The sequence below is a fragment of the Macadamia integrifolia genome, unplaced genomic scaffold (genome assembly GCF_013358625.1).
Source record: "Macadamia integrifolia cultivar HAES 741 unplaced genomic scaffold, SCU_Mint_v3 scaffold1992, whole genome shotgun sequence".
Classification (NCBI taxonomy): Eukaryota; Viridiplantae; Streptophyta; class Magnoliopsida; order Proteales; family Proteaceae; genus Macadamia; species Macadamia integrifolia.
Genome location: NW_024868456.1, coordinates 47,285 through 71,789, shown reverse-complemented (window position 1 = coordinate 71,789; position 24,505 = coordinate 47,285). Strand labels below are relative to the sequence as shown.

The 24,505-nt window shown below is 38.1% G+C and overlaps 2 protein-coding genes and 1 pseudogene across 4 annotated transcripts; all 3 read right to left on the bottom strand.

The window, feature by feature from the left end:
• Positions 1-248: 248 nt before the first annotated feature.
• LOC122065392 (GTPase LSG1-1-like) lies at positions 249-7,220 on the bottom strand. 2 transcript variants are annotated; one of them, XR_006135999.1, is made up of 8 exons: positions 6,828-7,220; positions 6,438-6,530; positions 6,212-6,298; positions 5,796-5,889; positions 3,536-3,592; positions 1,912-1,991; positions 561-1,823; positions 249-471 (listed from the first exon to the last, which is right to left on the bottom strand). XR_006135999.1 is itself a non-coding variant. In XM_042629200.1 (7 exons), exons 1-7 carry the CDS (start codon positions 7,049-7,051, stop codon positions 701-703), a joined length of 1,758 nt encoding a protein of 585 aa, XP_042485134.1. In that variant the 5' UTR covers positions 7,052-7,220; the 3' UTR covers positions 249-700. The 2 variants fall into 2 exon arrangements, 1 of the variants encoding a protein (XP_042485134.1); XM_042629200.1 differs by having other exon boundaries at positions 249-1,823.
• Positions 7,221-12,009: 4,789 nt separating this feature from the next.
• LOC122065391 lies at positions 12,010-18,051 on the bottom strand (annotated as a pseudogene).
• A 164-nt stretch (positions 18,052-18,215) lies between these two features.
• On the bottom strand, positions 18,216-23,621 carry LOC122065390 (amyloid beta A4 precursor protein-binding family B member 1-interacting protein-like). Of its 2 annotated transcripts, XM_042629198.1 has the most exons (4): positions 23,197-23,621; positions 22,053-22,165; positions 19,105-19,198; positions 18,216-18,603 (listed from the first exon to the last, which is right to left on the bottom strand). In XM_042629198.1, the coding sequence occupies exons 1-4, from the start codon at positions 23,345-23,347 to the stop codon at positions 18,578-18,580; spliced, it is 384 nt and encodes a 127-aa protein (XP_042485132.1). In that variant the 5' UTR covers positions 23,348-23,621; the 3' UTR covers positions 18,216-18,577. The 2 variants fall into 2 exon arrangements, with proteins under 2 accessions (XP_042485132.1, XP_042485133.1); XM_042629199.1 differs by lacking the exon at positions 19,105-19,198 and having other exon boundaries at positions 23,197-23,585.
• Between the last annotated feature and the right edge of the window lie 884 nt (positions 23,622-24,505).

Genomic DNA, 24,505 nt, shown 5'->3' with positions numbered 1-24,505 from the left:
ATATCATGGACTATGACTTCAAACTCCATGGCTAAACTGGGATGGGAATTATCATTCGTAACAATAGACCTTCTGATCCAATGGCAATCCATGGTTATGAGTCGAGTAGAAAGGGATTCTCCCACTCTTGTTATGCAACTGGAAAGGATAGTGAAATGTGATGAAGGCCATCTATCTTTTACTTCTTTATAGAACAGTCACAAAAAATGAAATAGAAATAAATTTTGGATCAGAAGATGAACCATCCATTCCTTAATAAAAATTCCATTACGCATAACTCAAGCTGTTCCCGTCAATAAATATTCATCACCTCCATCACATTCCATGGCAGATACAATAAATTCTCCCTGAAGTTATAAAACATAACCTTGCTTACACATCCGCTCCTGTCGTTCAAAGATCGCTCTTGTTGTTGATTGAAAGTAGTTGACCAAGCATGTCTTTTAAGTCACTCAGGATTTATTTATTTACCTTGTTAAATGCATCCCCAATTAATAAATAAGTATACAGCACAATATGAGAAGACTAAAGAAGGAAAGCTAAACATGGCATGCAAATACCTTTCTGCAGCGGACATGCTTCAGTGGTTACAAAACCCTGCTCCAGAAACCCCTGACAAAAACTTTTTCCACTTGGTGATCGGAAGGGTAGGCTGGACGTAATACTGCAAGTCTGAGATCCCTTTTTCAAGGAAGCAACTTTATCCAGCCCTTAGAGGACCTACATTCACCGTCTTCTGGAAGACTCTTACCACCGGCATTCCATCCCCACCATCATTTACAACCCTCCATGATCGGTCCTTTTTCTTTTGAGGTTTCTTGTGCTGTTTGTGGGGTGCAGCTGATGGCTTCTTCTTGACAACAGCAGCCTTGGTGGGAGCTAGCCCATTGGACAAGTCAAATGAGTCGAGATCATTCAGCACATGCTCAAGGTTGGAGTTTGATTCTTCATCATGTGAATGATCTTCATCTTCAGAATTGGATTCATATGCAGCAGAGGAGCTAGGTTCAGCAGCATCTAGGTCCTTGGTGTCCTCATCAGACGTTACATTGGGCATTTCAAAGTGAGGCAGCTTCCCGTCAATGTAGTCCTTCAAAATTAGGCGTGCTGCCCTAGTCTCATCTGGCAGTCCACTTGAAGCTACATATCCACGAGAGCTGCAGAAGGCCCTCAAAAGCTCTGATGCCAATGGAGGCCTAGATTGCAGTTCATATGGCTTTGGTTTGGGCAAAGTGATATTATAAACAGTCTCGATAGCGTGCCTAGGAACTCGATTGGCTACAACTTGTACAGCCTCCCTATGTTCAGTCATTCGATCAATTGGCAACACTCCTGATGCAATCATCTCATATCTCGAGCTGGAGAAAGATGGGAACACCAAACCAGGACAGTCACACAGCATCAGCTCATCAGATATTATTAATGTCTGGAAATGTTTCGTCTTCCCTGGAGTTGAGGTTACACCAGTTCGTTTCTCACCCACCAAGGCATTAATTGTGGAGCTCTTCCCCACATTAGGATAGCCCACAAACCCCACCACAACAGGCTTAGAGGAACTTGATGTATTAATAACATTGACCAAATGAGCATGACTTGTGCGTCGACCCCTTCTAGCTGATGCTATAGCCTCTGCTTCAGACTGTAAGCGGGCCAAAAGTTCATCCCTTCCATAAATTTTGGTATCGGTGTCTGCTCCATCTGATGTGCTTTGCTTCTCCCAAAGACCACCCAACTTTTTCCCTTCCAGAGCCACAGAAGCAGCTTTTGCTGACCAGAATAAAAAGAGAATCCCATATAGATGAAAGTACTCTGCCCATTTCTCCCTGCAAATGCCAAGGTCAAAAAAATCATGACACAGATTAACCTTGTGATGAACTTGGTGTCAGCGTGGAAATTATGGGGGAGACTCACCTGACAGCAAAGGGTAAAAGGTCTGCCTTGTTAACAAGCAGCAAAGTTCTTTTGTGTTCATCAATCTCACGTGCATATGCCTAACCCCGGGGGGGGGGGGGGGGTAAAAAAAATAATTAGTTAACAATGCATAGAACAGACAGTAACCTACATGAATAATTGAAAGAAAGCAATCCCAAGAAGATGGCTCAAAAACAAATCCATCTATGACCCCCCCCCCCCCCAAAAAAAAATTCTTACTGCAAGCTAACAAGAGAAATATGGTCTTTTTTTATTTTATTTTGGTAACAGAAATATGGTCAATATATGAAAACAATACAAAGCCCTAGTCAGTGTTTAGAATCTCCAGTACAGGTCATAATTCACAGGGAGTTTTCCGAAGGAACTGGGAAGCGCCTCATCTCTGCATCTTGGAATATCCAAGAATACAACTTCTGCACTTCATCAGAACTTACAAAGCTCCTCTCTCTCTCTCTCTCTCTCTCTCTCTCTCTCTCTTCCTCTCCACGCCACTATCTTTAAGGCCAAGGATTCATACAGAAGAGGAGAGACCTTTAGCCCTGGTGGACTGTTTGGGCTCAGTGTTTTCACAGGTTATTGGGTTGGCATTCCAACTGCTGTTTGGGTAGTCAGCAAACTATGTTACCTAAATGCTTCAATTTACGAGCTGTACCTGTGCTTTGTATCAAACACCTTATGCAAGCCAATGAGAGAGCAAGAAATGGAATCCTTTCCATACCAAAGTTTTATCCTTTGCCATGTCCAGGTAACATAGTCAGCAACTAGGTCTGGATTCCATGCCATTTCCTAAGAGGTCATGGGATTCTGAATGTTTGACTACTACTGAAGAGGTTGGGCTGTTGGGATTGCTCAGCTTGGTCAGTCAGGTTGCCAATCTGAATGTTTAACAAAACATTAATACTCTAATAATGTTAAGGGAAAAGTGTAATATGCATGACTTGAATCCCACACCCTCATGCAAGGAGACAATTCTACTGCCACACCAAACACAAGTCTGTCACTTGTGTTTCCCTCCTCTTTTATTCCCCATGGGAAGGTGGAATTTTTTTGAGATGTGGGAGAATGTTTGAACTTGTTTCATCAATCAATCTTTTCTCTGCGAGATTTTTGGAAGCACTGCTAGTATGCTACATTGAAAATTTTGGAAAAGAAAAGAAAAGGTGTTTCCAACAATATACATTCGAGATCAATATTCCAAAATATACAGCCTGACTTATAATTTCAATTTATTATCCAATAGACCGCTTCCAAGCATTTGCAGCTATATTCGCAGCTAAGATCTACTGAGGAATGTTTATTGGATGTCTGCTATCGTAACTGATAACCAGTGATACTGTGGTATTTGAAGCGAATAGGTTGATCAATTATGCCTCCAGTACATTACGTTAAATTGAATAAGAAAGATGTTTATTTTTTTCCCCCAAGAACGAAGAAATAGAATTCCAAACCATCAAATATTAATAAGAAATAAGTGGGCTACCAAGCTCTGCAATACAAATTTTATTCCACAACTGTCACACATTTTTTTTTTTATTATTCACGTTACATTATGCTACTCAAAGCAACCAGAAATTTGCATAAAAAGAAAGGATCAAACAAATACCTCAAGATCAGGGCAGCGGTAGAACAATGGATCACGTGCATCAACAACCATTACAAGCTGGCAGACATTACAATGATATTAGTCTTAACATCTGGCAGTTCAATAAAGTATTGTAACATAACCAAAAAATAATGTTTCTAAAACCAATAATGAAAATAAAAATAAACTAGTGGGAAACCAGGCTGTAAAGCTATTATGATGAAGCGAAACAAAGGTAAAATACAAACCCAAAAGTACAAATACAGAAACATACAACCAATATGAAAAAAATATATATATATATATATGATTGGTAATGCCCCATATATAGATGTTCCTTATGTAACCCCTCCCTACAAAGCTCATCTACTAGAGATCATTACATCTAGCCTTCCACCAGAATGTCCCAGTGCTGTATAAGAGATGTAGTCAATCTGATCAGGTGGGAACACTGATATGACATATCATCACTCTGAAAATTAATCCACTAGATGACCAAGCCTCCAGTGTGTCCAATCCAGCAATGAGGAGGGTATCAAATCAAAACATAAACCCTTGTCTGTGATGACTATGGAGTCGGAGAGTACAATAATGGTCTCACCTATTCCTCATACCAGCCTCTCCAAATTAGCAGCATAGCTCCATTTGAAATTTAAATTAGAAGATTTTGTTTGCTGCAAATGTAGAAGGCTTGGGCTGCCAGTATAACAAATTTAAGTTTCCAGAGCAGCCACTTTCTTCAAAATTAGGACTGTTTCCAATCCAACCTCCCCACCCCACCCCGAGGGGTTTTTTTTTTTTTTTTTTTTTTGAGGGGGGGGGGGGGGGTGGGGGACTTCATGAAAGCAGGACTTACACTGGGCTACAGCCCTTATCTCAGGGAGAAGTGGAAATGGTTCAGTTCACTGATATTGCATAGCCTGCTGTGAATTGTGATCATTGATGAAAGTGAAAAGTATCTGATAACCACTTCCTATCCCCTCAATATATAATGGAAAGGCAGTCCATTAAATATGTCAACTGTCGTTACCAATAGTGCAGCTCTCAACATAATTAAATTAGTAAGACTATAACACCCTAGAGACCCATTTATGCCTGTTCTTTTTTAGTCATCAGTCAGGATATTCTTATTATTTAGTCGTCCTATACACTAGAATAGTTTCAATATAAATCGTGTACAGCATTGCTTCAGATTTTGTATTTTTAAAGGTTTTATGGTTTCCTGCGGGAATTCATTTTGTTGGCTGCAGACAAGATTGATAGCTTATGTTTTGTAGCTATTCTGCAGCTGTTGGCACTTTCATCAACATAATGACGCTAATAACAGTAAAACACCCTCCACAAGATCCTGTCTTGCCTCTGTGTTTTTTCTAATAATCAGTTAGGAAGGAAAGTCTTATCAGTTCTACTTTCATCCTTTTATAGGGAAGACTAGTATAGATACAACAAATACAAATTTTTGGAAGCATTGCACCAAGAATTTTTTTCCCCTGATCATTTTTTGGTTCTCTCTGGGAAGTCATCGTCTCGTCTGCAGTCAAGCTTGGTAGCTGGTGTTTCAGAGCTATTCTGCCACAATTGATTCTAGTGGAATACATCACGCAAGAATCTTATCCTTCTTGGGAGATTTTACCCTTTATCCATAACATCTGGAGCTTACTCTCTAACTTTCAGTCTGCTACTTTACTGCATTTTTGAGGTCTGTAAACTCTTTTTCCCACCTCTTTGCTTCCTTAGTGATTTCCTCTCGTAGTTCTTCTCTTTATAAGTGGGTGGCTCTTTCCTATGGGATGTTCTCGAACTTGACCATTGTTAAGGTTTTAATGCATGATTCTCTTCGACACCCTAAAAAACCAGACCAGCTAACCTGCCTCAAGAAACAAATAATTTTTCTTGCAACTGCCCCTTCTGTTCTAGTCCACAATAACTAGTTTTAAGTTTAGTTCAATTCCAATCCCATTTGATATACTTTCTTGAATTTCTCACCTTCAACCATGCATCTCATTCATAATGCTCATAAATTTTCTTTAAATATCTTTATCTCCAAAATTTTCTGTTTCACTTTAACTATAATCTAGCAGCCTTGCATTCCTACTGATTCTATTCTTGGGTTGTAATATCCTATAACCCACAAGGATTAATATTTTTTGAAACCATGCAGCATTATTTTTACAGTACTATAGAAAACTTTGAAAGTAAAATGTAAAAAGTGAAACCATATTTTGGTGGAAGAAATAAAATTATTTAATCTCAAACCAGTGAAAAAGCACATGTATTTTACCAAATCACTTCGTTCAAGCACCCGCCACAGCTGCCTCCAGATATCCAGATTCTTCTCAAAGGGCGTAAGAACAAGTTTCTCATTCTCCTCAAGTCTGAAACAAATAAACTGACTTAGAAAAAAATATGTATTCTAAAACTGCTAACTCTACATGCACATGCACAGAAGTCCACCATGGAATGAGCTAAAATATGCTCAATGACCAACTCACAATAGAAAAAAAAAAAAAAAAAATTGAACAAAGATTTGACTCTGATGCAATATCTGTGAGTGTGGATGGGTGGCAGAAGTATGATATGGGATTATAATCTCTCTAAGTTCATACTTCAACTGATGGGGTGTAATAATTAAACAACACGATTCAAGGAAACTTCTTATGGTAACCTGTCAATGATTCCATGCCATAAGAACCTGACCTTGCAAGACTTCGGCGCCATGTTAAGAAAGCCTGTCTCTCATTGTCATCGAGCTCCTCCACGGACATGCCAGCGTTCCAAGGTGGCCTATAGATAAAAATCAAATAAGAGAAGAAAAAAAAATAAATATATATATATATATATATATATATATATATATGTATATATTGAAACTTTAAAGGTACTTGCAAATTTACAATCTAGTAGAGAGATAAAAAGTACATGCCTGCGAGGTACTCGAAGACTGCTCGCGTACAATGCCTCCTCTATCTTCTGTTGCTCTCTCCTTTCCTCGGGCGTCATGCCAGGTTTGGCGTCCCTAACAACAAATAGATAAAATATTGGCATCAGAGACAAACATCGAAGCCAAAGAAATTAACGCAAGCGACCAAAATGAGCAAAACCACACTAATAACAATTAAAAGGAAAAGAAACCCACAATCGGAATGACTGGTTGAACGAATTAAAAAAAACCCTTGCTTTCTTGTCTTAATCTTTATTTTCCAGTCGTCTTTGGTTTTTTCTTATTAGAAGCAAGAGTTCATCAAGCTCAATAAACTCTTAAAAAGTAATAATCAGAAGAAACTGAGAATCAAAGAAACGAATTCGAACTTACAGGTCGATGAGAAGGTTAGGGACGGGGTTCTCGACAGAGTAGAGGCGATCAGCCTCTTCGGCCTGCTCGATGACGGCGTCGATGTCGTTTACTTCCGTCACAGACTCAAGGACTCGCTTCTGCTGGTTCCTGTAGAATCGTCCCTTCTCCTTGGATTGCTGGATCATTTGGTTGTGGTGCCTCACCAGCGCTCGCCCTAGCCCCGTTTTCTCGTTCTTCCCCATCGCTTTCCAAACCCTAAAATACACAGACAAATCTCCTTCACGAGCTCCTCCGATGCTTCAGTGGTGCATCCTCCTCGCTTGTCGTAGTCGGCTACACTCCTCACTTGCTTTATTTTCTGATTCCACTCCACCTCACTGGGTCAATCAAGGTGGATGGACTGATCAGAGTTAGTCTAGTTTCTTGGTTTTATAACAATAACATCGTCAATTCAATTATCAAGTCTACTCAAATTTTCAGTTGATGTGGGCCCCTACATTCTACAGAGGTAACGATTAATGGTTTTTTTTTTTTACCTAAATAAGAGTTTTGACTGACCCCAAAAACGGGATGGGGGAAATTTTGGGTTGAAAAAGGTTTAGGCCCGTTTGGTATCGTTCTAAAAAAACGTTTTTGGAGTTTTTTCGTTCTATTGGAACGAAAAAACAGAATCTTTTGTTTGGTGCACTTATGGTCCGTTTCTATTTTTTTGGAACAAAAACTGAAAAAAAAACTGAAAAAACAAGATTTGACGGAACTCCAAAATGGAGTTCCGTCTTCCCAGTTTCGTTCCATTTTACAAAAAAAAAAAATTCCCGATAAAAGTCTAAAATTTTAAGACACCATTTTTTCGTTTAAAAACTGCGTTTTGACACAGAAACTGAAATTTTCGTTTTTGAAACGAAACAGCGTTTCTGGAACAGAAACGATACCAAACAGGCCCTTAGTCATGGACACTGTTAGTCAAAACGGGAAGGGAAAAAAAAAAAGTAGAGACCTCCGATACGTGTTTTAAACAGATAAGAACGTGGTGTGGTAAAAAAAAAAATAAAAAAATAGAGAATGTTAAACGAATGAAAACGGATACAAGTATTAAATGTATAGTTTTAAAAAAATTAAGATAAAAAATAATATATTCATGTAATTTGAGGGATTATTACCTGTATATCTGACGGAGAAGTCCAATATCATACTTTTAGACCACACTATTGTCAAATTTATCATCCACAGAAAGAATTGTAATGACTGTACCGTAGATAGCTTGAAATGGCAGAATTTTGGCTTTCCTCTCCGACCAAATTTTAGAAGATGTGCACCCTTCTTCAATGCAACAATTGCCTACATGACACGAAATATTTAGTCCAATTTCAAACTTCTACCACAACTAGAAATAAACAGAAAAACCAGTAAAACAGAAAATGAAATACAGGACAGCTCCAAATACTTATCTACATACCCACCAATCTGTCTATCCACGATACTAACATCGACTAAACTCTTAACACAGAAATAGGAGGTTCTTCAGAGAGTTACTGAAGTGACTTAACAGATTGAGCCCCAATAAGAAGGTTCTTCAAAGAAAGTCAAGACAAAGAAGAAGAAGTAGAAGAAATAAAGTACGAGGATGTCATTATGAAACATATTAAGATGTATAACTCAACTCACTGTTTGAGGTAAGAGATGCTAGACAATATTGACAAAAGGAATGGTTTTGAAAGAAAATGTCTCACCAAAAATATTGAACTACTAGTAAGTAGAAAGCAATGGCCATCCTCTCGATACCAAAAGGGAAGACCAAGAAAATTTCTGAACATAAGACCAATATTGGATGACCTTAGCCTGCGCTGTAACCCACCCAACATTGGATGTCTCCTACTTTCAAAAGAAAAGACTCTTAGTTACTGGAAGATCTCTAATCCCACTGCTAAAACAGAATAGAGAATATCAGATGGCGATTGGCGATTGGCGATTGGCGATTGGCGACTGGCGACTGGCGACTGGCGACTGGCGAAAGCTATTTTGAAATCTGAAATTGATTTCTAACCTTTTTTCGCTGCGCTGTCGGCCGCTGTCGACTGCTACTCTGAGATTGCTGTCGACGGCCAGCAACTGCTACTGTCTGATTTCTAACCGGCTACAATGCGGTGAGGAAGAGGTAGAAGAAGAGGGTTTCCTTCGATCGGCAGCTGTCGACGGCCTACTACTGCTAGTGTCTGCTACTGCCGCCGTCTTCTTCGCCTTCTTCGATCTACTTGCGAGTCTGCGAATTGTGAGTTGCGAGTTGCGAGTTGTCTCTTCTTCTTCTCTTCTCTGATTTTGAGGACCGACGGAGAAGAAGGGTTAGGAGGAATGGAGTATGAAATATGAATATCTGATATTTTAGATTGACCGACAGAGAAGAAGGGATAAAAGGAATGAGAGGATTGGGGAAAAAATAAACCCTATCGAATGGTATTTGTTTTTTTTTTTTTAGGTTTGGTAAAATTCTTATTTTACCCTTAAAATAGGCATTCGTGTTTTAAACGTGAGATTTTTTGGGGTGTTCCCGTCTTTTCCAGCAATGCATAGAAGCATATGGCAAAACACGTTTTAAACGGCTACAAATGGTAACCGCATTTTAAACGCAATGCATTTTAACTAACAGTGGTCATGGGTCGGTGATAGCAATTCCTCATAGTGACTGTAGTTTAGTATTAATAAATAGTTCATCATAATTAAATTCACAAACACAAAATAAATTCTATTGATGTAAATTTGGGAGAACGGATCAGGTTCAAGTACGAGAATGTTTTTGTACGCTCTGATCTGTAGATATAGCCTACTTTCTCTCTCTTCATTTAATAGATTTCAAATTTACGGATAAGGAACGAGAATTCTCATACGTGAACGCGATCCGCTCTCTAAGTTTGGTCCCATCACCCTCATGAGCCCAAGTCCACCCTATAATAATGTTTGGGTTGGGATTTTCACGTCCAAGATTGGCCAGGCTTGGGATAAGACCTCGGTTGAACCTGGTTCAGCTTTGATCACTAATGTTCCCATTTTTGTATTAAAATTAATATAAAATGATAAAAACAAGGTCAAACTCACCTTGCACTAAACTTGACGTAACCACACCAGGCTAATATATCTTAGCCCGACCCAAGATTGGACCAGAGCTAATCCCTATGGATTTTGGACTGACTTTCGGTTATTTTAAACCTGGCTCAACCCAATTCTACTTCAGCCCTAATAAATTTATATCAAATTTATGTTTGGACAAAGTTTTTCTCAAACCATGAGGGGATCAGGAAACAGTGAAAGGGTATTTCGGACTTCCAACAAATGGGGGGAGGGAATAATAATGACTTTAGATTCATAGGTGTTTCCTACACCAGGGATGGAGGAAAATCTTTCTCCTATATATTATGACCAATGGGAAAATTCCAGTCTCATGTATAGATGAGAAATATATTCTACAACCATTAAGTAGGAGTTTGCATTTCCTCACACAATAGGAAGATAAGTACTCCCTTTTATGATTGCCACATTATATGTTAGATTGGGCTAAAATTTTGTGGATGAGTGGAATCCAAGGTCCCTCACATTTAACACAGGAATTGATCTTTAGACTACAAACTTGATGCCTCATCTACCAACAGAAGCTACAACTAGTACGTTATACACTAGATTCACACATGTGACCAATTGACTTTTAAATATCCAATAGACTAAACTGCCATATCACATTTTATAAAAAAAAAAAACCACAGGCTGTTCTTACATGGAAATCAGTCTGACAGGTGCATGAAATTTTCCCCTTGACTAACTTGGTCAAAGCACAAGTTTTCCCTTAGGAAAAAAAAAACCAACAACTAATGGAAGGACCATAATGGGGTATGCAAAGTGATAGGACATCTCAAGCTCTACATTTACCCATCTAGGACTTAGGTAGGGTAAAAAAGATAGTTCAAAAGAGGAAAAAGAAGCATATGCTACCCTTGTGCAAATCTGAATATACCCTCCCACGTAATAAATAATGGGCCTACATTCACCTTTTTTTTCTCCTATTTTGATCATGTGGGTTCTATATAAATGATATCATTTCATTGTTGTAGTATGTAGAATCCTTCTTACACTTCCTTTATGCAAAGCAAGATTTCCACTTATGCCCGTGTGCAATTTCGGGCATTGAAGGGGGTATCATGAGAATGCAGTAAATAGGGAAGGATATTTAACATATTTTAAGGATGGAAGTGATACAATAATCTAGGTGGGGAGGGGTGTACATGTGCAATTTGGGATTTCAACTGACGTCATGGGAAAATTAAGCCCTTAATATGTAATAGAATTTGAAATATTAGCCCATAACCCAATCTATATACCCACAGCCTATATTTACTCAAACTACACATAATCCATAAGCCCATTAAGATCCCCATTCGTTAAGCGCAAAATTTAAAACACAACTCAAAGTTTAACATTGATAATGCTTTGTAAGTGTAGAAACGCAACCTAAAATATTACAGAAAAGAATAAATAAACAGGAACAAGAAATCATATAATGTATATAGATTTATGAGGTTTGGCAATATTACCTATGTCCTCGGTGAGATGAGATCTTATTTCACTATCAATATAGAATAGGGTTACAACACTCGTTCACACACCTCTCTCAACTTACTTATAGTACTACCACTATTTTGGGGGAGGGGAAGAGGGGCTGCAGCAATATTTTCTGGATTAAACTGCGATAGAATACAAGACATCGTACCCCAAAAATAAGCCCCCATCTGGATGAACAAGGATAAATCCTTATCCAAGCGTCCAACTTATGAGGCAAACCACCTAGAGGTTAAGATTTAATGCAATTACCCAACCCCGCCTCACCCCCGTCACAAACAAGGACAGAGGAATTGTGTATTTTGAATTGTCCTAAATTACTCTCAGTCAGAAATTTACAGAAGCTCTGGTGTTTATTTTGAATTGTCCTAGACTATTAGAAAATTGTGTTCACCCTCTTGTGGTAAGTAATAAGCTTCAGGTTTCAATTATTTCATCTTCTAATTGTTCCCTTTTGTAGTATTTTTATTTCTATTTGACAAACAAGCCTGAGAGATCCTACCATTGAGGTCAGAGCAAGGTGGAATTATTCATAATATAGACATGATGGTCTCATATTGAAGTGTCCAACCCAAAAGCTCAAGTTATTAGGCAGAGATGTCCAATTGGTATATAAAGTCATCCAAGGTCCCAGATAATCTCTCCCTCCTTTATACATTATAATTTTCTTTTACTGATTCATAACTTCTTGTATTCTTTCAGTTGAAATAGTAAGAAAAAACACATTGTGGATTCAATTTATTGGTTTCCTTCTCCATTCTGTGCGACCGCGGTTTATTTCCGGTCCTTCACTTGACATTCTCAAGCAATGCGAGAACTGATAACAGTCTTCTTCATGTTTCCTCCCAATGAGAGACCCATTTGTACTCCCACTAAGCTCTGGAACTGCTTCTGAACCTTCCATTACTAGTTCCATACTAGTGAGTGAATCAACCATGTCATCATGTTAGCATTCTCTTCTGTATTCTAATGTTACCTTTTGAAGTTCATGAGTGTCAATAATTTCTTGAGGCATGCTCTGTTCATATAGAAGTTGATGTTATTAATTTAAGCATATAAAAGAAAACAAGTAAGTGACAATAAAAGCATCTCTACTGAGTATTACTGACCTCAAGAACCCATCCTATGTAAGTGACATTGTTCACATGCTGATTCATGTCTAGATCAGCTCTTCTAGGCTGCAGTTTTCCAAGGCAAAATTGAGAACTTGAATTAATTTTCAATGTTTAGAATAGTTAAAAGACTTTTACCTTAAGCCCTAGTCTAGAATATTGTGCAGGCCCTTCAAGCTTGGGTACTTTCTTCATTCTACTATTATTTTCCTCTGGAAAAGCTAACCTGAATGGCTCAACCATAGCATTTAATTAGATCAATCATATCCAATAATCTTCATCTATGATTACCTGAACTTTAACATTGGTTAGATCTGCCCTCTCATGAAGTAACTACAAAAAAATTCTCGACGAAAATATATTATTTGAGATTAGAATACTAAACACATTTGCCCCTCCCAAACCCTGCAGTAGGAGGAGCCTCGTGCACTGGGTTGCTCTTTTTATTTTTTATTTTTTTAAATACCAAGTACACCTACTGTGTTGTTCGTGGACAGTAATTTGGAAGATCATCAAGCACATCTTTGCCGATTTTTTGGAGTCGTCTTGTGTCTTGGTTCGTCACAGCCCATTTGCTGCAGCAAGATTATGTATCTAATCAAATTTGAGCCAGATATCATAACAGTAATCTTTTCATGAAAAAATATATAAATAGGATAGACATGTAGAGGGAAATGTATTGGATTTGATATATATCTTCCATTATTTAGGAGCTCTTCAAGGCCAAATGAAAACTAAAAATATTGGAGCATTACCATATCTATTGCATTCTTATTAACCAGTCAGAAAAAGAAAATATCCCCAAATGATAGATTAAACTAGTCCAATCTTTGCACCCAAAAAAAAAAAAAAAGTCCAATCTGGATGAAATTCGAACTTAAGGTTTATGACATAAGAACCAACAAATAGTAAGTTCTAGCACTGAATGTAAACAGCATGGACTGCAACCATGCATCATATGACTTAAAGTTTCCTTTTTCATCATATGATTAAGATCATTTTACCAAACTTTGATTTTGCAAAAAAAAAAAAAAAATCTGAACTAGATGAAAACCGAATAAAAACTAATTTTAACTTGAAAAATAGGCTCTTAATTCAGTTTCGGTTTGATTTTATTTTCCACCTTGTGTCTTGAATCAAACTGAACCAATTGACACTCTTATTAGTACCTAAGAGAACCATAATGTTTTTGGACTAATATCAACAATTAATGCCTTATCTGCTTTACCATTAATATATTTATGAGAAGAAAAAAAGCTAGAAAGACTACTCATTCATAATAGATGCTATGAATACTTCAGTTTGTTTTTATATGTTTTCTACCTCCAAATTATATTTCATATTGCATTGTGGGAGAGAGAGAGAGAGGGGAATAAGATCCTCTCCAGCCCGAAGGGTGCTGGAGAAATACAAGTGAAAGTTTTCCTCTTTCTTTCTCGCGGAAAGGGCTACTTGCCATCAGGTAGAAATCCTGGGGCAAAGTTAGAGCCGCTTAGATAGGGTTACCTAATCTAGATTAGGGTTCTATGGATGTTAGGTTCGGATGCTTGATGATATGTTATGGTCCTACATCAGCCATATGGGGGCTTGATCCTATATTGATTTCTATTGAGAATTGATGTGGATAGGTATGATCTTAGGTCCCATCACCTTGTAAGTTGATTTATAAGGTTGAGTTCTTCTAAACTCATATCACTCATTGACCGGAGAGAATAATAGGAGAGAGAAAACTCCCACTGCATCCCCCGAGCTGAAGAGGATCTTAATCCTAGAAAGAAAACAGTATTAAGAAACAAAGGAAATACCTGGTAGCTCTCCCAATAACTGTACCAGTGGCATCTCTGATAATCCAATCACGTTTTCCCGTAACTCTTCCCAGTTCTAACCATGTCTCAATCTCAACCACGTCGCCCCTATCATTTGGTATTAAATTTACAAAATAAAAATATTTTGAAAAAAAAGTTATAAAGAACGAACCCACCCACCCACCATGTTGGGTATTTGTGAAGTTCAATTTGCATTCGACTAGTTACCCATATCAGATGCATCTTTCTCATGATGTCTCCTGTCCCAATCCCATCTTTGGAGTACCCTGTGCATTGAAGATGACTGCATCCAGCTTCCTAGATTTGATAGTATGGTATGGAAATTAAAAATAAATTAAATTAAATTTGACTTGAGAGAGTTTCAAAAAATTGGCTTAAAAAGAGATTGGATTAGGAGGTATATGTAAGGATAATAGTGCAGTAGTCCTACCAATGGTCTCTATGACTGATTATCAAGTCCGATTCAGCCCAACATGTTTAAGAGATTGGATTAGGTAAGAATCTCGTACATCCCCTGATCTGTGGATTTAGAATTCACTTTCTCTCTTTTCATATAATAGATTTTAAATCCACTGACGTACGAGATTGTTTTCATACGTGAATTGATCCGGTTTCCATATTTAGAGATAAATGACTCAATAATCCATTTAAGGCTAATTTAATCCAATTATTTATAGTTTGGTTAATGCTTGACTGACTCTTTATAAAAGTCCATTCATTCCACATGCAAGCCCAACTACATATTCAGGTGGTTATAGTACGAAGGGGAAAAAAGTGGTGAGGCCCCATTAGGCTTGACCGATTGACTGAAACCCCTAGGAGGGAGAGAGAATATTGGTAACTGAAACTCATTATAGAAAGAAAAAAAAAACCCCCACATAAAATTTTCCTCGTTTCTATATACTATCTACTATTTAAAAAATAAAAAATAAAATAAAATAAAAAAATCATTGTGAAACGTCTTGTTAATAGCTGTTTGTATTGGTAACTATGGATTATAGTTTTTCAGGAGGTCCTCAAAGAAGCGGAAACATAGAGACTACAACAAGGCTTGATGTATTGATACTAAAATAACAATGGATTTGGCGTTTTATCGAATCGTGCATATTGGTAGGTGTTAATTTCTCCAAAGATTTGCAATCACATAAGAGCTAAGAAAACTAAATCCTCTCATTTTCCAAAGAATATTTTGAACAACAAAATATATGATCATAAAGCAACTCATGTGCCCAAACCTAGTAATAGTGAAAGGAGTCTTCAGATTTGCATATTTTTGGTTACCACCTTCAATTTACATTTTTGATAGAATCTCATGAATGTTGAAGAGGCATTAATTCCCAATCTCCTAATTGCTGCTTATACATATATAAGCTGTCTTCTGTGATCATCCAACGACACTCGGTATAGCATTTCTTTCGATCACGTTTATATGCATAGGCATCAAAATGAAACCATTCTGTAGACTGCCATTGAAAGTCACAGTAATACAGTGTTGTCCTAAACAAATTGACGGAAAATTCCCATCCAAATTGCCTCCATCTGCTACAACATGGTTGCCGAAATCATCCTCCCTAGACTCGCACCGAAGGATGATGCTTTTTCCGTTTCCCAGCCTGTTCATGATATAAACATGTACTTTGCCCACAACAATGGAGGAGCTGAACAAGTGAAGCAACAAGATAAACAGAATGACATCCATTGCCAGAGTTTTCATCATCTTCTTCTTCTTCCTGCTTAGCTAATCTATATTGAATAGGTGGGAGAATGTTTCTTATGCTTGTGTATGTAACTATGCATGGGCCCTTTAAATCCATGCTAAGAAGATTAACCTCCCATCTTTGCCCAAGCCTAGCTTCTTTAAGCATGTTGATTTGTTATTACCCTTGTTCCCTGTATTCTAAGATAGTCAGCCCAAGAGGGTGAAATAACTACCTCACTAGCCACTTGCTATTGTATCTAATGCATGTTCTAGTTATTAACAAGGTTCCACACTTCCACTGCTTCAGGAGGCACAATTATATCTGATGCATGTTCTAGTTATTATAATTGTGTTTGGTATGCATTTCAAGAAATCATATCAAAAGTAGCATTAATTTCAAGGTATACCATACAATTCTTAATACTGTCAAAAGTATAGCTGTGGAGTCCATTCTTTTTAAGCTTGATGTAGGGTGAGATATCCAAGGGTGGGGTACCTGGGAGCCACAAAATGTTGAGATTACCAAGATGAGATGACAGATATACGTTAAATAAATATTGAGTCTAGATGGCTAATCCGAATCAATCTGGACTCGATATTTATTTAAAGGTGTATTGACTGAAAATTTGAGTATGAAACTTGACACATGACTAACCAAGATCAATTTCTACGTGTCCAATTGTCAAAATTTGCCAAATCACCTTCCAGATGGCAGAAACTGCTAGATCATTTAAATAACCTCTACAGATGAGGTCGCCTAGAAAAGATTTTACACGCAGTTTTAACATAAAATTTCTGGAAAAACTTGAGAGGACATGCCAGCGTTCCAAGGTGGCCTATAGATAAAAATCAAATAAGAGAAGAAGAAAAAAATATATATGTATATATTGAAACTTTACAGGTAATTGCAAATTTACAATCTAGTAAAGAGATAAAAAGTACATGCCTGCGAGGTACTCAAAGACTGCTCGCGTTCAATGCCTCCTCTATCTTCTGTTGCTCTCTCCTTTCCTAGGTTTGGCGTCCCTGACAACAAATAGATAGAATATTGGCATCAGAGATAAACATCGAAGCCAAAGAAATTATCGCAAGCGACCAAAATGAGCAAAACCACACTAATAACAATTAAAAGGAAAAGAAACCCACAATCGGAATGACTGGTTGAACGAATTAAAAAAAACCCTTGCTTTCTTGTCTTAATCTTTATTTTCCAGTCGTTACTACCTATTAGGTCCGACCGGGACCGGCCCGGCCCGGCCCGGCCCGACCAGTTGACACCCCCACATCCAATAGAGTCCGATACCAATTCAATCAGGGGCAGCGATCCCCAACCTGATTTTCCTTTTTTTAACATCCCCAAACCCGATTGATATTCAACCAGAATAATTCATCCATGAGCCTTTCTTCCCAATCGATCACTATCTATGCTTCAACCTCAGTGCATGAGACTCGTTATTATAGGGTCTAGAAAGGGTAAGTGTACATAGTGTCATACCCTCTGCTGCTTTGCAAAAGAGGTTATTTCCAAATTTGAACTTGTGATCACAATAGTTAAAAAAAAAAAACCGTTGTATAATTATAATTTTCTAGCTTATTATATCTTTTGTATTATTTTCTTTTTGTGACTTTCGAACATAGCCTGAATTTTATTGTATTTTTTTTTTCTTTATTTGATAACCAAGGTGTTCGGACCAGTTTAGCCGCAGCTCAACTAATCTTCTAAGAGACGCAGCAACCCATCACCACTGACTTAAATCACAAATACATAGATAGAAATTTGAACCAAAGACAGTATGCCTATCCGCATAATCCCCAATTCACCCTAACCTTCTGGGCAACCAGAAACCCATGAATGGGTGAATTTCATTATTTAACACCCCGACAGAACAATAATAAAATCAAAAGAAAATAGAACCGCCCAAAAAATCAAGTAATCCCCTTGTTGCTCTTTTTTTTTTTTTTTTTTTTGACTTACTTTGGAAATCAAGCATGAGACCAGCCATATCTTTTCAAAAAAATGGTTGTTCATCACGTGTTTGTACAAGGGTTTAAAACCCCAGAATCAGTTGAAATCCTAGAAAATGGAATTGGAAAGAAGAAAAGATATTTCGATTCAAATTTCTTACAAATGTAGCTACAAAAGATGAGCTCCATTGATTTTCAGGTATTGGAAAATTCTAAATGCATTCAAGACCAATTCAAAAATAGGTTATGAAATCCAGACAATTCCTCTGATTCCTATCCAATTCTTAAGCCTTGAGAAAATACCATGCCATAACATCTGACAGAGAACATCACACCTAATTAAGTACATCAATCTCAAAATTACAATTACAACCACAAAAATGCAAGGTAGGGAACCCTATCAGGCCAGAGCATTATCCTTGCAAATACAAACTATTCAACAGAATACAGCTGCACCATATATATACTCCTAACCACCTTCCAAAAGGTAAAATATATTACTTCCTTCTTTCAGAGTTCTTCTTCTGACGTTTGGGTGGCCTTAATGTCTCCTTTCTCACCTCCTCAAAAGCTTTCTTTCCCACAAATGGCTACAAACATTAGGAAAGGTAAATTAAAACCCGTTCAAATATCCATCCAAAAATAAGGAGAAGAAAAAAAAAAAAAGCGGTTTACATGTCAAATTCATAAACCAGCAAAAGCTCTACTAACACATGGCGAACAGCCTAATGTGAGATGTGATCTTATGATGGTTTCACCTAGTGTTTTCCTTCCCAAATTCAATGTGATCGCAGTGGTGTAAGCTTAACCATCTCTTCAGTTGTAAAAGAGCAGGATGGAAAGACAGAAAATAGTCTGTAGGTCAGATGTTCAAAATAATCTCTCAGGCTTGAGAGGGGGGATGCAACTTTCGGTGACATTTCCGTCATAGAAAGTAAAGCATTTAAAGTGAGAGAATGGATACTTCTGTAGTCCCCAGGGGACAACCACAGCAACCCCCTTCCCAAATGTATTTTCTTTCAAAATGATCACAAAAATTGCTTAATCTGAGTTCAATTCTGAGGAAAGCAAAAGAGGGTTATCAGACTAACATATGCTAACTGAGAAGGCAATCAATCCCATCATCACATCTTGATGATATACTGTAGTCCTGTTGATACACACATAAGCTTTGTAATATGGGACCTGCAAGCACAATTTTTTAAGGGAGGGAAGTTAGATGTCTAGGCATCTCTTGAGCCATCTGTCTGGTCACTGTACCTTTGCAGCCCTTTACAAAACTAACCCACAAGGCCACACGAAATTTCTTGTTCCCCTATCTTCTGCTATAGTTAGATGCCTGTTATTAGTGCTTATTGATGCCTGTCTTGTTCCCCTATCATAGACAGTTAGCAAAACTCTCTATGATATGTGCCCTAAACAGGTGAAGGTAACTTCTTCTCCAGCAGCATTTTCATTGCACACTAATTTCAGAAACATTGGATGAAACTGGGGTTTACTTTCTCAAGTGAGTTAACTCACGAGAGAAAGGTGTTGTACTTCATTGTGTCTGCTTTACATTTTACTGATGCAAAAACTAAAAAAAGAGTAAATCAGAAAAATCCTAGCTGACTGTTAAAATCAAGAGGGATGTTCATTACTGTCACTAAGCAATGATAACCAAAGTTCACTAGATTGGTTTTTGTGCCTGTTCAGTTGCTTGGAGTCCAGGATATGGAAGGATAGCAATAAAGTTAGCAATCCTGGCCAGGTGAACCTCACAGGGAAAGACAACATAAAAAAAAGGCAGGTCAAGGGCCCAAGGCATAGAGAAGTACCATTTTAATCATGTCGAGTTCTTATGGCAACTATGGCACCCAAAAATGGAAGCTTTGCTTTTCTGTTTTTATTTTGGAACAAAGTTTTCTGGTCCACTGACCAGTTAACTGACACCATGGTTTGAAGCTCCAGACCACGGAAATGGAGTAAAACCCACCCCCTATTTGACGAATTCTTGATAATATCCTCCCTTTTGGTTTTCTCTCCCTATTTTACCCCTAAAATGAATGTTTGGTGGTCCACCAAGCCCCTTTCCCCTTCATTTTTCCTTTTCTTTAATGATACTCGTGAACGAGTATTATGCAGTTCTACTCATGTTACTTGCTATCCCTCAAGTCATAGTTCGTAAGTAATACATAGAAAATCAGATTCTACTAACAAAAAAGAATTTTGTGCATTTAAGTACTGATATAGCTTTTCATAAAATATTTTATGATACCGGGATCTTATAATGTGTTATTCCCACCATCCCACAAACACTGGTGTCTTTTGCTTTTTCACAATTCCTCAGGGCCCGTTTGTTTAGAGGGGAGTTGTGGGGTGGGATTGTTGGGGCGGGATTGTTTTTGCACTTTTCCGAAAAATAACAATTCCGAAGGTGTTTGTTTGCTTAGGGGCGGAAAAGTGACCCAACAACCCACTTTTCTTGTCGGCCCAGGTGGCAGGCAACTTCTCCCACCCCAAGCCTTCTCAAAGTCCTTTGAAATCGGCAGGACTCTCTCTCTCTCTCTCTCTCTCTCTCTCTCTCTCCTTCCTTCCTCCTCCCCGTCTCTATCTTTTTCAGCGACATCTCTTGATGAGAGTCTGCTATTGCAGACGCTAAGATGTATCAAAAAGAGGGATTCCTTCTCTCTCCCTCCGATTCTCTCTTCTTCATCTTCTAAATGCTGTATCCAACATAGGTTTCACAAGAGTTAAAAAAACAAAACAAAACAAATATAAAGATCATCCCTGTCCAATTTCTCCCTCAAGATGGATCCTCATTTTCTTTAGTGGATCAATTTGTTTGCTTCTACTGCAGATCCTGATCTTAATGGAGATAGACTAAAACATTGACATATGTTCATGGTGACCATTATTGGAATGTGATAATTACCTTAGCTCTAGTGTTTAAAAAATCGGAATCTATCGGCATCGTCTGTGGCCCATCCTGATTCCCCCCTCTAAAATTCGAACTGACCTCTCCATACAGTTATTCTAGGGTTCCAAGTGGATTCCGGCAGCTTCCATACTGATTCTGAACTATTTCCGGTCAATCTCAATCAGAATCAGCAGGTTCTGAATCAGGGGCGATTCTGCCTTTTAAAACCCTTCTTAGCACCTGAAGCATTAAAAAAAAAAAAAAAATTAAAGCGTAAGGGAGAAGAAAAGTAAGCAACAGAGTCGCCGGTAGAGGACTTCTTTGGGTTTCTCTACCCCTACCGTCAGTAGAGATGGTAGAGCCGTAGTGAATCTGCACCGACGGCGCCGGAATTTGTAGACGTTATTTCTCTGCTCCATCATCTTCTTTTCTTTCTCTTTTCTCTCTCTCCTCCCAGCTCCCAACCCATCACACCCAACCAAACACGATGGGTGGGATGCTACAGTAATTTCACCACATCTTTACTTTCCTGTCTTTAACCCCACTAACATGTGGGTCCCATACTGACAACACTCCCACCCCCAACTCCCCTATAAACAAACAGGCCCTCAATGTTTTTTCACAGCAGAAATCAAGGCAGAGATTCTTTTCACTCTCCTAAAATGCCCTTTGCCATTAGATTAATCAAAATTACTTCAGATCCTTTTCACCATCCTATCTAATAATTACAACTGAAAATCCAGTTGCCTTCCCAAAAATAAAAATTAAAAGTGAGGAAGTATCGGAAAACAAATATGCATAACTGCGAGGTTGATGCTTTAACAAAGGGTGTACCCACTACCCAGTGCACGAGGCTCCCACGATACTACGTATTAAGACAAAATACTTACAGATGGCCCCCAAAACCCACGTTTTCTTGGTTCAACAAGTCAGACTCCGAGACACAAACATCAGTCATGATTCTCATGTCCAGGTCAATGCAACACTTTGCAATGAATATTTCAGCATGGAATTTGGACTTGGCAATAATATCTTACAATCTCACAAATATGGAGCAAATCCAAAATGAATAGGCCATAAAATATAGAACAAAAGAGTGCAAGAATTGAATGAAAGAATATCAAGAATATCCATACTAACCTCTTCCCGTTTCTTTTGGAGCTCCAAAAGTTGTTGACAGTAAGAAAGACATTCCGCATGGTATACAGCTGCTAGATCTTTTATCAGGGCTTTCCTTTTGATAATGCCAATCACTTCACGAGAAAAAAGGGGCATATATTAAAGAAATAAAAGAGAATGCACGATAAGAGCCCACGAGAAAGATAAAACCATCAAGATTGCACCCATAACATATAGGACCTGCTAACCTAATTCATAGAGCCATTCAGCCTATGTGTTATCCATTGGATGGAATTAACCAAACCGATAATTGAAGGATTAGTCAAACGTAAATTTTTATACATTTGGAAAGCAAATGACTATAATATGTGGAGTGTTTTCAAATTCATTTGCTATACATGCTTGCTTATCCAGGGGAATATGAATTCACCCCATCATTCAGAATGGTAAATAATCTAGCATTGTTCAGTTCCTTCTATATAACAAACCCAATGGCAAAAAGCCCTTTGTACCCTTCAAAGCTCCAAAGAAAAGCAGATTTCCTTTCACCTAGAGTTCATCTTGGTTGGTGCCTTTCCACTAGAGTGCAGGCTCCCAGGAGATCATGGGTTAGACTCTCCTATCTTCAGCTTGTGCCATAAGGCACCCCCTTTCCCCTCCTCCCTCCCCTCTTGTAGTTGTAGTTAAAGTCCCATTGGGCAATTAAATAGGATAGACCCAAAAAAAGAAAAATCATCTAAACTTATTCAAAGAAGAAGAAAGAAAGATAAGGCAAAGAATAACAAAACTACGGACAAAAGCAGGAAAATCCTAAACGAAACTAGAAACCCAGAAATTCATAAAACCAAATACTGGACGTAATAAAACCAAAAGATAATATCAAACCAGATTGTTCCAAACTGAATACATGAAAATTAAAACTACAGCAAACAGTAGCAAGCAGAACGATTTGAAGAAAGAAATCAAGCGAGAGCATTATTAGAATCATACAACCGGCAATCGACACTAAAATCAAACCAAAACCCCAAAAGAATTAGAATCACAAAGCAATTGAACGAGAGTATTATTAGAATCATACAATCGAATCAACAATAACATCCAAAAAAGAGCGCAATTGCAACAAGAAATATAGAAGGAAATTAGATCTAGGGTACCCGAAACTTACTTCGGCTGGGATCGAATCGTGGCTGTGGTGGTGGAGGAGGAGGAGGAGGAGGAGAAGGAGGAGCATCCTCTCCATTTGTGGTTGGCTGAGAGGACGACGAAGGACGATGAGGAGAAGGAGGGAGATTAGGTTCTTCTTCTTCTTCACCCATCGATGAGATCCTTAGCCCTTCCAGTTATTCAAAATCTCAGATGAAACAATCAGAATAAACTTTGACGAGGGTTACTAAAAAATAGGGTTTTACGTCATCTGCAAAGTATGTGAATTGCACAGAAGATCGTACGGAGACTCTGTAACGACTACCCTTTTTGACCTTCATTGATTTGGAAACTGGAAGATACATACCCAGGCTCTAAGGGCAAACAGAAAGCTGACCAGTAAACGACACTTTTTAACAGCGGCAAGCGGAAGATATAGGCGTGACTAGTACTGGCTTGCTATTCTCGAGTCTGGAGTCCTCTGGACTGCCGCGGCTGGATGCCAATAGTTCTTGACGTTCCTGCATGACATTGTCCACGTGTCGAAAATAAAAGTCCGGTTCGGGCCCAGCTGCGTTAGATTTTCTTGGTGGGATTGAATCAGATCAGCATGGAATCTCACTGTGTGACTCTAACGTCATATACATTGCCCTGGGCCAATTTACAATTGTAATTGCTAATGGCTTATTTATATTGATTTGTGCGACTTAGGATTTCTATTTATCTTTAGTTCTTGTCTTTTTTTTTCTTTTCTTTTTGATAGAAAATAAGTACCCAATGTTGAAGCATAAGACCAATGTTGTGATGGTTTAGGGTTAGGAGACTCTATTATAACTAATGGTCCCCTGAATCTGTCATTTTACCTTTTCATTAATGGAAGTATTAACTTCCGTCACAAAGAATTCCAAGGTTAAAAGGCTACATAAGATCTTAGCAAAAGGACTCCACCGTATAGTTCAACTTCGTTGCCCACAAGGGATGACTCTCCATTTAAAATCTAAGGAACATGCCTATACACAATAGGTATGTTTGTTGTCTCATTCTTTTATACATCATGTTCTCACTGTGAGGGTTTGGATTCGTGTTATAATCCCTAAAACTCCAACGTGATTTCCTTGTTTGATGTTTCAGAGATGACCTACACAGATGTTGAAGTAGACAAATAGAATTGGTTGAGTCGTGTCAAAATAGATACTCTCCTTAAGATCTAAAACGCCCTCTATAGTAATACAATTGGGGATACTTGTGTTTTACCTCTAAAATAAAACAATCACTAATCGCAGTCTTATTGTACAAAGACTTTGATTCATTGAGAGAGGTTAGGCCCATTA